General features: G+C 38.0%; 1 protein-coding gene across 7 annotated transcripts in view; it reads left to right on the forward strand.

Annotated features, from left to right (window-relative positions):
* Positions 1 to 10804, forward strand: part of PLOD2 (procollagen-lysine,2-oxoglutarate 5-dioxygenase 2) — a 75034-nt gene extending 64230 nt beyond the window's left edge. For 3 of the 7 annotated variants that reach the window (XM_073359747.1, XM_073359743.1, XM_073359745.1), the window contains 6 exons: positions 734 to 847; positions 1267 to 1332; positions 7867 to 7971; positions 8226 to 8372; positions 8751 to 8876; positions 9564 to 10804. In XM_073359747.1, coding sequence (XP_073215848.1) covers positions 734 to 847; positions 1267 to 1332; positions 7867 to 7971; positions 8226 to 8372; positions 8751 to 8876; positions 9564 to 9719 — 714 coding nt within the window. In that variant the 3' untranslated portion in view covers positions 9720 to 10804. Of the gene's footprint in view, positions 1 to 733; positions 848 to 1266; positions 1333 to 3255; positions 3823 to 7866; positions 7972 to 8225; positions 8373 to 8563; positions 8877 to 9563 lie in introns of those variants that run through there. The other 4 variants (XR_012160783.1, XM_073359748.1, XM_073359746.1 and 1 more) reach the window with 4 other exon arrangements.
* Positions 10805 to 13193: the final 2389 nt, after the last annotated feature.

Consider the following 13193-nt stretch of genomic DNA (forward strand, 5'->3'; position numbering starts at 1 on the left):
TAGCAGCACATTTAATTGTTGGTCTTTATATCACTGATATATTCTTTATTCCTCATCATAATTCTAACATGCATTGTATTTTCAGATTTTTTTTTCAGGACAATTCACCAAAAGGATTACTTAATAATAAATGTTCTGAAGCAGCGCAGAACTTGCGTGTTTGGTGTTCTGACAGTACTTAAACCTTTTTTCTAATTGTTCGCTTTTTTCAGATAAAATCCCCAGCCCCAGACTTTGTTGTCAGTTTAATTTGTGTGAGAGTTCTGTTTGAAAACCGGTGTTTCAGGAGGGTTGAACATTTTAATATATGGTCTTTCTAGGCTTACTGAAGAAAAAAACAAAGGATATTAAATTTGTTTTTCTTTTCCAATTGCATATTTGCACTATTACAAAACATTTTGTTGCCTTAATTTGATTAGAAAACAAATGATACCAAATGTGTCTTTTTTAATGTGGATCATAGTAGAAATACATGTTCAGGAATCAGTAATACAGGCTGTGATCAGAAATAGTCATGTGAAAGTTTAAAGATTTCCTTAAAAAACAAACCCAGAGGTAGTTAAAACGTGTATGAGAGAGACATAAATATATAGGTAAAATATAAATTATATATACCATATTTTAGCTACATGTCTGTGTTTTGGGGATATATATATAAAATTTTAAAAGCCGAATATCATTCTTACTGTTACACAGTGTTGCTAACATCATTTTTCTTCTTTGTTTGATACAGGGTGTCTTTATGTACATTACCAACAGACATGAATTTGGGAGACTTATTTCAACTGCCAACTACAATACCTCCCACTACAACAATGATCTCTGGCAGATTTTTGAAAATCCTGTGGTATATATCACATTATGCATAAAACTGTTAATAGGTTTTAGAAATCATTATATGACCATATGGAAAATTATAACTTTTTGTGGTTACTATATATTGGCAAATATTACTGAGAGGCGCACACATAATAATAAATTCAGTATCCGCATATCATATAAAATATGACTCATAATCTGGAAAAAGAAATGCATGCCTGAGTCAAAAATGGACCCATATATCCCAAAATGTTTCCTGAGATAATAGAATCAAGAGTTAATTTACAGATAGAATAACATCTTTAATTGTTTCTAATGATTTGAATGGAAGAAATCAAAGGAATTTGCAGAGTAGTAAAATTCATTTTTAATTTCTATATTTTTTGTTGTGCATTTTAAAAAAGGAAATAAGTGAGCTGTTTAATCTGTTCAAATCATTCTTTTCAGGACTGGAAGGAAACCTATATAAATCCCAACTACTCAAAGATCTTCACTGAAAATCTAGTGGAACAGGTTAGTATTAATACTATTAAAATGAGAGAGACAAAAAATTATCTAAGTTTTGGTTCAATGAACTGGCATAGAATAAATGCTTTGACTGTTGTATCACATTGAGCTGTGATCTTGTTAGATCTCAGCATGTATATGCACCTAAAACAAAATGGAAGTTAGTACCTCACAAAATTAGAGATTTTGAGGAATGGCCACAGAACTGAATTTTGCATTGTGGAACTTTCTCTGCTGCTAAGCTTCACACGGTTCATCCTTTTCAGTAGTTGGATGGGAGGTGTCCAAGGAAAACTGAGGTGCAGCAAGAAGTGGTGGCCAGAATTTGTTAGGTAGGAGGCACTCCTTCCTCTGAGTGGCTACTGAGTCAGTACCCCATGTGATGCTAAGTGCTGTTGGAAGGACTCTTTTCTGAGTGAGACTTACAGCTGATGTGAAGAGTACTTGAGATCAAAAGAGATCCCCATGGAACTTGCTGCAAGAGGAAGTGTGTCAATCCCAACGTTCTGGTGAAATTTCACTTTCTGTTCCACCCCTTTATTTAAATTCCCCCAGTTGTTTCAATTGGAAAATGTATTCTTTATTCCCTTCTTTGTAACAAATAGATCCCACTGTGCAGTGATTTTAGTGCCAAATGCTAAGCATTTGCACCTCAGAATTGTTTGATCCTTGTATTTAGTCTGCTTAAAAAAACAAAACAGAAACCCTGTCGATTCCTTGGCTGTTTCGCAATGCCAAGTTGTTTCACATACACTTGTAGTGACCTTATACAAATTATTTTAAAATAAAGATCACTTTACCAGACAACAGTGAAAATGTCCAAGTAGCATGGATGATGGCAGAACTGATTATAATGTAAACTTTCAGTCTTTTATTCCCGAGAAGTTGACACTAATCACTAGGTTGGTGCTGGAGATGAAACCCTGGCCCTATTGATGTCAATAGAAAAACTCCCACTAATTTCAGTGAGGCCAGGATTTTACCATCGAAGTTGATAATGGGCAATGTTTGGGTTGATTTTCAGCATTGCAGATGTTTGGCACGTGGAGTTTCTATTTAATGACGATGTGTCGGAGGGTTTTTATGAGTGCATGGGTAGCTAGGGCGGGCTTTCAGCATTGGCCTAGCTCTAGACTAATTGAAGTCAGTGGGAGTTAGTGCTGAGTGCTTTTGACAAGTCCACCCTCAGTATACACTTGCAAACTGTAAAGAGTTAGGGATGCTTATGGGGAGGGGGGGGGGGGGGGAAAGAGTGGTCCAGAATGATGGGAAAATGAATATGGACATTTATGCCAAACCAAACTTGAATACATACTGTCAAGTTGGCAGACTTCAGACTAGACCTAACTAAAATGTAATTTATCAGGCAGTCCTAAAATCCATGCTGATGAGCTGGGGAGTCCAAATAAAACAAACTAAGGAAGATGGGATTGATTGACGTGGCAATTCAAGCATGCAAACTTCCACCATATCTTCTCATTTGTCGTCAAGCCACTGTCAGCATAGCTTGAAATTCAGAACACCAGCAAGAGCGGTTGGGAATTGAAGACAACTGCTGTGTTGTTTTGTAGAATAGGAATATATATTTATAAACTTGAAGAGGTGGAGCCGGATACATACGTGTGTGTGTGTGTGTGTGAGAGAGAGAGAGATTTAGTGCTCTTTACCCAACAGTGTTAAGTGGAGGGAGTGCGAGCATACAATGCAGGACTTTATCATTGAACATGGGACTGGGAGTAGGTGGGTTTAGGGTTAACTTTTGGGTAAAAATTTATCCCTGATAAATTGCTTTGTCCTAGTCCCTACTAAATGAAAGGTCCTAGTCCCTACTAAATGAAACTGGACACTGGTTAACATCCCAGCAGGTGGAACTAAGAAAAATCCACACATTTTGAGACCTGTGTCCTAAAAGAGCATTTGTTTTGCCAGAGCACTCCACTGCAAGGATCTTCCCTGTCTGTAAAACTTCTCGCTGCTCCTGATTCGGTCATCCTTATATGTGCTGAGTATTGCCTTACTCTGTGAGTAGTTCCACTGTAATCAACAGGAGTACTTCGGGAGCAAGGTACTGCTTAGTGTGAGTGCGAGTGGGCAGGATCCAGCCCTGAGTAATCACCCCAAAAAAGTATGATGGACAAAATTGTAAAAAGGAGAATGTGTAGTGGGTAGCTGTCCAAGGTCAATAATGATGTGCTGAGAGACCAGGGCAAAATAATCTTCCTCTCATGTCTTCTTCACATTAGTGCGTAACTGTCTCTGAGCCCTCTAAAGGGCAGCAGTGGAAGGGAGAAGTTTTACCACGAATACCTAAGAGAAATCAAACTAAAGTAACTAAAATTCCCTATCTTACAAACCTTTAGTTGGTCTAGATAATAGGAACTCCCAAAGCAATGCTCATTGCAGATACCATATATTAGGGTGGGTACTTGGCATCAGAGGAAAGACCCCTTAAAATATCCGGTTTCAGAGTAACAGCCGTGTTAGTCTGTATTCGCAAAAAGAAAAGGAGTAATTGTGGCACCTTAGAGACTAACCAATTTATTAGAGCATAAGCTTTCGTGAGCTACAGCTCACTTCATCAGAAGTGAAGTGAGCTGTAGCTCACGAAAGCTTATGCTCTAATAAATTGGTTAGTCTCTAAGGTGCCACAATTACTCCTTTTCTTCTTAAAATATCCCTGATTCACACATGGTAGGGGTCTACTTCAGACCGCCTAACTAAGAAGAATTGGTGGATGAGGCTTTTTATAAACAACTAACAAAATCATCCAAAGCACAGGACTTAGTGGTGATGGGGGGGACTTCAACTACCCAAATGTCTCTTGGAGAAATAACACAGCAGGGCATGGATTATCCAACAAGTTCTTATTCTAGAAGGTGGAGAAAGCCACTAGGGGAGAGGCTGTTCTAGATTTGATTTTGACAAATAGAGAGGAACTCGTTAAGAATTTGAAAGTGGAAGGCATCTTGGATGAAAGTGATCATGAAATGATAGAGTTCATGATTCTAAGGAATGGTAGGAGGGAACACAACACAAAGATAATGGATTGCAAGAAGGCAGACTTTAGCAAACTCAGGGAGCTGGTAGGTAAGATCCCATAGGAAGCAAGTCTAAAGGAAAAATAGTTCGAGAGCTGGCAGTTTTTCAAAGCGATATTATTAAGGGCACAAGAGCAAACTATCCCACTGTGCAGGAAAGATAGGAAGTACGGTAAGAGACCACTCTGACTTCAATGATCTGAAACAAAAAAGAGTCCTACAAAAAAGTGGAAACTAGGTCATATTACAAAGGATGAATATAAACAAATAACACAAGCATGTGGGGACAAAATTAGAAAGCCCTAGGCACAAAATGAGACTAAACTAGCTAGAGACCTAAAGAGTCACCAGAAAGCATTCTACAAATACATTAGAAGCAGAGGAAGACCAAGGACAGGGTAGGCCTATTACTCAATGCGGAAATGGCAGATGGACTAAATGACTTTTTTTGTTTCAGTTTTCACAAAACTGTTTAGTAGCGATTGGACATCTAACATAGTGAATGCCAGTGAAAATGTGGTAGGATCAGAGGCTGAAATAGGGAAAGAACAAATTAAAAATTACTTAGACAAGTTAGATGGCTTCAAGTCACCAGGGCCTGATGAAATACATCCTAGAATACTTGAGATCATTGAGAAGATATCTGAGCCATTAGCAGTTATCTTCGAAAAGTCATGGAAGATGGGAGAGATTCCAGAGGACTGGAAAAGGGGGCAAATATAGTGCCAATCTATAAAAGGGAAATCAGGACAACCCGTGGAATTACAGACCAGTCAGCTTAACTTCAGTGTCTGGGAAGATAATGGAGCAAATAATTAAGCAATCAATTTGCGCACACCCAGAATATAATAAGCTGGTAAATTACAGTCAGCATGGATTTGTCAAGAACAAATCATGTCAAGCTAACATAATAGCTTTCTTTGACAGGGTAAAAGGCCTTCTGAATAGAGGGAAGCAGTAATGTGGTATATTTTGACTTTAGAAAGGCTTTTGATACCGTCTTGCATGATCTTCTCCTAAACAAACTAGGCAAATACAACCCTGATGGAGCTACTATAAGGTGGGTGCAAAACTGCTTGGAAAACCGTTCTCGGAGAGTAGTTATCAGTGGTGCACAGTCAAGCTGGAAAGGCATGTCAAGTGGGGTCCCGCAGAGATCAGTTGTTGGTCTTGTTCAGTTCAATATCTTTATCAGTGATTTAAATAATGGCATAGAGAGTACACTTATAAAATTTGCAGATGATACCAAGCTGGGAGGGGTTGCAAGTACTTTGGAGGACAGGTTTAAAATTCAAAATCATCTGGATAAATTGGAGAAATGGTCTGAAGTAAGTAGGAGGAAATTCAATAAGGACAAATACAAAGTAGCTCCACTTAGGAAGGAACAATCAATTGCATACACATAAAACAGGAAATGACTGCCTAGAAAGGAGTACTGTGGAAAAGGATCTAGGGGGTTGTCAAGGTTCCTCCCCCACTCTGAACTCTAGGGTACAGATGTGGGGACCTGCATGAAAAACCTCCTAAGCTTATCTTTACCAGCTTAGGTCAAAACTTCCCCAAGGTACAAAATATTACCCCCGTTATCCTTGGAATGGCCGCTACCACCACCAAACTAATACTGGTTACTGGGGAAGAGCTGTTTGGATGCGTCCTTCCCCCCAAAATACTTCCCAAAACCTTGCACCCCACTTCCTGGACAAGGTTTGGTAAAAAGCCTCACCAATTTGCCTAGGTGACTACAGACCCAGACCCTTGGATCTTAAGAACAATGAACAATCCTCCCAACACTTGCACCCCCCCCTTTCCTGGGAAATGTTGGATAAAAAGCCTCACCAATTTGCATAGGTGATCACAAACCCAAACCCTTGGATCTGAAAACAATGAAAAAGCATTCAGTGTTTTACAAGAAGACTTTTAATAAAAAATAGAAGTAAATAGAAATAAAGAAATCCCCCCTGTAAAATCAGGATGGTATATATCTTACAGGGTAATTAGATTCAAAAACATAGAGAACCCCTCTAGGCAAAACCTTAAGTTACAAAAAAGATACACAGACAGAAATAGTTATTCTATTCAGCACAATTCTTTTCTCAGCCATTTAAAGAAATCATAATCTAACACATACCTAGCTAGATTACTTACTAAAAGTTCTAAGACTCCATTCCTGTTCTGTCCCCGGCCAAGACGACTACAGAGAGACCCTTTGTTCCTCTCCCTCCTCCCAGCTTTTGAAAGTATCTTGTCTCCTCATTGGTCATTTTGGTCAGGTGCCAGCGAGGTTACCTTTAGCTTCTTAACCCTTTACAGGTGAGAGGAGCTTTCCCCTGGCCAGGAGGGATTTCAAAGGGGTTTACCCTTCCCTTTATATTTATGACAGGGGTCATAGTAGATCACAGGCTAAATGAGTCAACAGTGTAACACTGTTGTGTCCGTCCCGTCCCCCCCCCCCCCCCCCCCAAAAAAAAAAAAAAAAGCAAATATCATTGTGGGATGTATCCTCAGGAGTGTTGTAGGCAAGACACACACAGTCATTTTTCTGCTCTACGCTGTGCTGATTAGGCCTGAACTGGAGTATTGTGTCGAGTTCTGGGTGCCACGTTTCAGGAAAGATGTGGACAAACTGGAGAAAGTCCAGAGAAGTGTAACAAAAATGATTAAAAGGTCTAGAAAACATGACCTATGAGGGAAGATTGGAAAAAAAATGGGTTTGTTTAGTCTGGAGAAGAGAAGACTCAGAGGGGGACATAACAGTTTTCAAGTACATAAAAGGTTGTTATAAGGAAGAGGGAGAAAAATTGTTCTCCTTAACCTCTGAGGATAGGACAAGAAGCAAAGGGCTTAAATTGCAGCAAGGACAATTTAGGTTGAACATTAGGGAAAAACTTCCTGTCAGGATAGTTAAGCAATGGAATAAATTGCCTAGGTAGGTTGTGGAATCTCCATCATTAGAGATTTTTAAGGGCAGGTTAGACAAACGCCTGTCAGGGATGGTCTATAATACTTAGTCCTGCCTTGAGTGCAGGAGACTGGACTAGAAGACCTCTTGAGGTCCCTTCCAGTCCTACGATTCTATGCAGGTTTTGCCTTCCAAAGATAATTTCTTCAAAGATCTGCATGTTTTAGATGACGACAATCCTAGATCTTATAGATGAATTTTTTTTCTCCTGTATTTCTAAAAATGCTTTATGAATGAAGGTGAGCTTAAAGTAATTGTAACTCATTTTTTCCCAGCAGGAACACAAGCTAAGCACAATACATAACCCTTTAGAGTGAAACGAAGACACAATGTATTTCACTGGTTGTTAGTTTTTGCCACCTTCAGTGAAAATGCAGCTACAAATCAGGAATTTCTTCATTACTTTAATATATCTGAATTCTGACTTAGTGGAAATAGTGGCACTATTTTATTGATCTACCTAGCTCTTTTTTAAAAACTGTTTAAAAATTACTGGAGTAATAAATATGACTTCTAAAACAATGGTGTGGGGTTTTTTTATAGCCATGCCCAGATGTGTATTGGTTTCCCATATTTTCGGAGACTGCCTGTGATGAACTGGTAGAGGAAATGGAACATTATGGACAGTGGTCTGGAGGAAAACATCGTGTAAGTGTCACCTCTTGTAAACAAAACTAGTACTTGTTTTCTAGCAGGTCTTCATGTACTTTAATGTTTTAAATAAATGCTTCATTAGAAAGTGCACTGGGTGGTGTAGTCTGCAACTACTGAAAACTTAGTTAAACATGATACTTTTATTGCCTTTGTTTTATTCTATATGCCTGCAGTTTTCAAATAAATTAAAACCTATATTATATAAGTACTGAAAAAACCCACATTTTTGAGGCCCTTCTGGTTTTTAGGATAGTCGTATATCTGGAGGTTATGAAAATGTCCCAACTGATGATATTCACATGAAGCAAATCGGGCTGGATGGTGAATGGCTACATTTCATTAGAGAGTTCATTGCACCAGTAACACTAAAAGTCTTTGCTGGCTATTATACAAAGGTAAACTTTTAAAATTATTATAGGTGAATAGTTGAGTTGAGTGGTTAATTTGTAGGGAATGATTTATGAGATTAATCCCAGAATCTTCTTGCTCATGAAATATTTTAGAGGAGGCTACACTTTTCTCAGTTTTATTTATTATATATTTAAAAAAAATTGTTACTTTTGTGTGTTGATTGAAAATATTCCAGACTTGAGCTGTGTTGCTTTGTCGTGATGGGTAAGATAAATCCAATGTTGTAACTGTTTCGGACTTGAAGCACGAACATTTGCCAGTGAGTAGCTTTTAAAATTCAGCTCCCACGAATAAGCACGTATTTGATTTCGAAATTCACACACTGATGAGAAATCCTTTTGATTGCTACACATTTATTTCAGGGATATGCCATGCTGAATTTTGTTGTAAAGTACACTACGGACAGACAGCGTTCCCTCAGACCTCATCATGACTCTTCTACGTTTACCATCAACATTGCTCTCAACAAAGGAGGAGAAGATTTTCAGGTAAGCAATAGTCATTTCACTAAATATTGCTGCTCTTCAATTTATCTAAATCATTTCCATGCTTGGGTCCAAATAGACGTGGTTAGGACCCTGTGTAAGAGGAGAAGACATGCAGCACACATAGCAATGTGTTGCTGGTGGTAGAATCTGGCTCTGGATCATATTAACTCATCCACAGGTAGAACAACTTGTTCCATTTTGACCATCAAGGCATGCAGTGTATTTTTCCATTCCTATACTTAAATTATTTAGATTATTTTCAAAACTGCTATCTTGAGGAATGATGCTTTGGCTCTAGACCCCTGATAAAGGAAAACACTTGATCATGGGCTAACGTGCTGTCCTGAGTCAAGGCCTAGAAAGGGTGATTAACTAGTCTGTCATCTACAGTAATGTTACCGAATGGCTGATTGGTTGGAAACAATATACCACTAAGACTGTGCAAAGGAGCTGCTCTGCAGTGGTTACCAAAATAAAAGGGACTGAAATCCCTATTACCAGGTGGTGGTGCCACATGTATTGCTGCAAAGGAAACCTTCCTTAAGAAGTATGCCTTACTAGTATGGATAGAGAACTTCTGATGTTAAGTATCTGTTAATAACAATAAAACATTCTGATTGTTGGACAAAAGGAAAAATGCAATTATAACCCAAGCTAAGAAATCTGTCTTCTGATTTTTTGTAACAGGGAGGTGGATGTAAATTTATTAGATACAACTGTTCCATTGAGTCACCCAGGAAAGGATGGAGCTTCATGCATCCAGGAAGACTTACTCATTTACACGAAGGACTTCCCATTTTAAATGGAACAAGATACATTGCAGTATCATTTATTGATCCCTAACTTTATTTTCCTGCCTCTTCAAAACCAGTGGTTGGTTCTTTATGACATAAACTCTTATTTATAGTTTTCCTCCCAGAAGATGGTGATAAAAGAAACTTTAATTTACTTCCTCTAGACAGCAGATTTACTTTGAGCTAAAAGATTGAAAAAACAACTTTAAAAAATGTTGGACACTTCCAAATGTCTGCTCTGAGCCTTACGTCACAAAGTAAAAATGCTCTGTTTATTTTTGTACGCTGCTGTCTTGAAAGGTGGGGCGGGGAGGGAAAATAGAAATGCATTTTAAAATATTTTTTTTCTGTTATGAAAAATTCCCAGATACAAAATTATCTCCAAATCTTCTCTTGTGGTTTTCATTCAGTAAAATGATGCAGATGAAGTTGTGTGTTGTGCATATTTTATAACTACCAATAGAAGAACCACATATAGAATTAGCATCAAGTGAATCCCATAGCCTAGCAGAATTGCACACAAATTTTGGCTTTAAGTGAAAGCATATTTTGTGTGCTGATGTGCACTTTGGCAACACCCCAGTAAAACTTTTTAAAATACTTAGTTTATATTAAATATCAACATCTATATCCTCCTAAAGAATATATGCATTGCAAAGTTTGAGGAATAGATTGAATACGTTTTTTTTTTTTAAATGGCTTTATCAAGAACTGCAAGTATGTGTTCTAAAGAAGAACTTGTCCCATTAAGGTTACTTCTCTTTACCAAGTGTTCTTCAATTAAAATGAGCTATTTTTGTAATGTATAGTTGCACCAGGTTGATACTGGAAATTTAAATTCTATTTTCAGAACTCTGCTAAATTTTAATATCAGGATGTTTTGTAAACACAATTTTCTGTTTAAAATTACTTGAATTTTGTATCAGGAAAATGAAATTGGTGAAGTCTTTCTTTTAAACCTAAGAGGTTTGACTTACCATTTATTTTAAAGGAATCAGTTTTAAATATTCCTACTGTATCTACTGTTTGTAATTTAAAGAAACTTGAAGCAAACTCTAAACCAAGGAACCTAAGGTGCCGGAGTGCACAATGTGTTTAAAAACTTGTGAAAAATAAAAGGTAATTTTAAATTAATGTAACAGTTTTTGTTTGTCTTAGTGAAGATGGCAATATATCCCAAACTGTTATCTTTAAAATGTAGTGTATTTAACAATTTTAAAAGGAACTATTGTGTATCATAGTGAGCATGATCAACTTTATGTTGGCAAACGTTTTTTTTTAAATATTCTGAGTAGTCACCACTAGCTGCTTGGTGCTCTTGAATAATGTCTGTCATTAATTGGCATCTAAGTCATTATCAAGATGGGCAAAGTTTTAAGAGCTTCAGCAGCAGTGTGTGTGTCTGCTGCCTGTTGTAATAATCCCTTTTGGCAAGCAGGGTATTGTAGTGATCTAAGCAGCAACCTCTCCCCCACTATCCTGACTGATGCTGTGTTGAAGGAAATTCACCACTAGTACTGTATGTCGGTCGGAGTGGTTTTAAGACCAGTTTGTTTTCTCTGAGTTGTCGTTTCCTGTATTTATATTCTTAACTTTTCTCCATTTCAAGCAGATGCTTACAGATTTCAGAAATGCACCAGCACATTGAGTTTCCTGACATCAGTAAATTCCAATTTTGCAGATACCTTTGCCTGAGTGAGCTGCTTTGACTGAGTGTAGGCTGCACTTAAGCAAAGGATAAAATTCAGAAAATCATCAGGACTCTACGGCATGAAAGCTGCCTTTGTTAATTACCTTTTTTCTGAGTGTTTGCCTATGGTCTGTTAGGATGGCATGGAAAACAGGCTGGGTCAGTTTAGTATAGGTCAGTGTAATAAAGCTTTCTTTATAGAGATACTTGAAAACAGGACACGGGGGGAGATTTTTGGAGCTCATTCGGCATAATTTTTGCTTCTACAGTCTAGATTTTGTTTTTCACTGATTTACTCTGTTTTGATTTATTTGTTTTGAAGACTTGGATTATTAAACTTCTAGATTTTCATTCATTTACTCTTTCAGCTGTGAGCTCTTTCAACAAGCTAGACACATTTACCTCGCTCAGACTCGCATTACTAGAGTCCTTGCCTTATTAGTCAACCATAGAGGTTACTAAATCTCTTTCAGGCTGATAGGAATGTTACAACGTTGAGACAGAGCACTCATTCACTTCTTTGCATTGACCAAATATTGGAAGAATAGGCAAATTCCAGTGGGCATTAAAATCTAAAATGCACAAATGTTTGGTCTTAATAATGAATTTAGATATGATTTGTTAGCTTTAATGTACTGTTAGTAAACTAGCTCATTTGAATTGAATTTTCACGAGTAATACTGTAAAGCAAGCCTTGAGAGAGATGTCTGACCCTCCTAATACCAGACTACAGAGCTGAGACACAAGATCAGTAACATGGAGAAAATGCAGCCTAACCTCTGGCAGTATTCATAAGACACTAGGAGTACAAGGACATAAAGGTGGACTCTTTAACTGCAGTAGATGAGACATTTGCAGATTATGTGATTGGTTTTGCTTATGTTCAAGCCTAGTTCTTCACTAATAAACCAGATATGAATTCCAGATTCAGTGGTAGGGGTGATGGGAGAGAGGGCAATTTGTAATTATTTTTTAACAAAATGACAAGCCTGACTATTTTTAATCCACTTTATTGGTGTGGGAGCCACTGTGACCCTCCAGCACTACTTGTCGACAAAGTACTGGATAACACTCAGTATATCAGTTGACTTTTTTTTTTGGGGGGGGGGGGGGGTTACAAAACATATGTAGCCCTCATTAAAGCCACCATGCCACAAGCTATTGTAGCATAGGCTTGTCACTCACTTCATTTTCTTCTGTTGCTGCCAGGAATAAGAGCATAGTTAAACACAAAGAGAAATGATGGATTTTCAGTAATGTGGAAACGCTGACCTCATCTCAAGTGTGAATGTTTAGTGCCCCGCCCCCGGCAGTTTTAGTGTATGGATGGAATATATGTTAATCAAAAGCAGGGCATCCACATGAAAGCTTTCCTTTTGTCAGTCTTCTAGAAATAGAGACAAAGAAATGAAAAGGATGCAGAAGTTTGGGAAGGACTCTGCCAAACCCCCTCCAAAACCACATTCAGATGGGAATTTATTTTCATCTGTGCAAGTAAAGTTTGTATGAATTCTTTTCAGCCACAGCAACATACTTATTTTATTCTTTTATATTTATCTCTGATATGCTCCAGCCTGGATCCAGAGACTGAGAAAGCAGGGGGTGGAGCCACTGGGTTGTGTCTTTCTGGGATGAAAGTAGTAGGCTGCTTGTTAGCCTTATAAATGGCATGAATGGATTCACTCTTCTCCGGAGCCCTGTGAGTGGTTAAACTATCAGCTGAATGACTTGAAGGTTTTTCGGGTGATGTAGCTGAGCTCCAGACAGCAACATTAGTCATTGCACTAGTTCTGAAATAATCATTTTCAGGCTGTCAGCAGTTGTCCTTAACTG

The sequence above is a fragment of the Lepidochelys kempii genome, chromosome 9, assembly GCF_965140265.1.
Source record: "Lepidochelys kempii isolate rLepKem1 chromosome 9, rLepKem1.hap2, whole genome shotgun sequence".
NCBI lineage: Eukaryota > Metazoa > Chordata > Testudines > Cheloniidae > Lepidochelys > Lepidochelys kempii.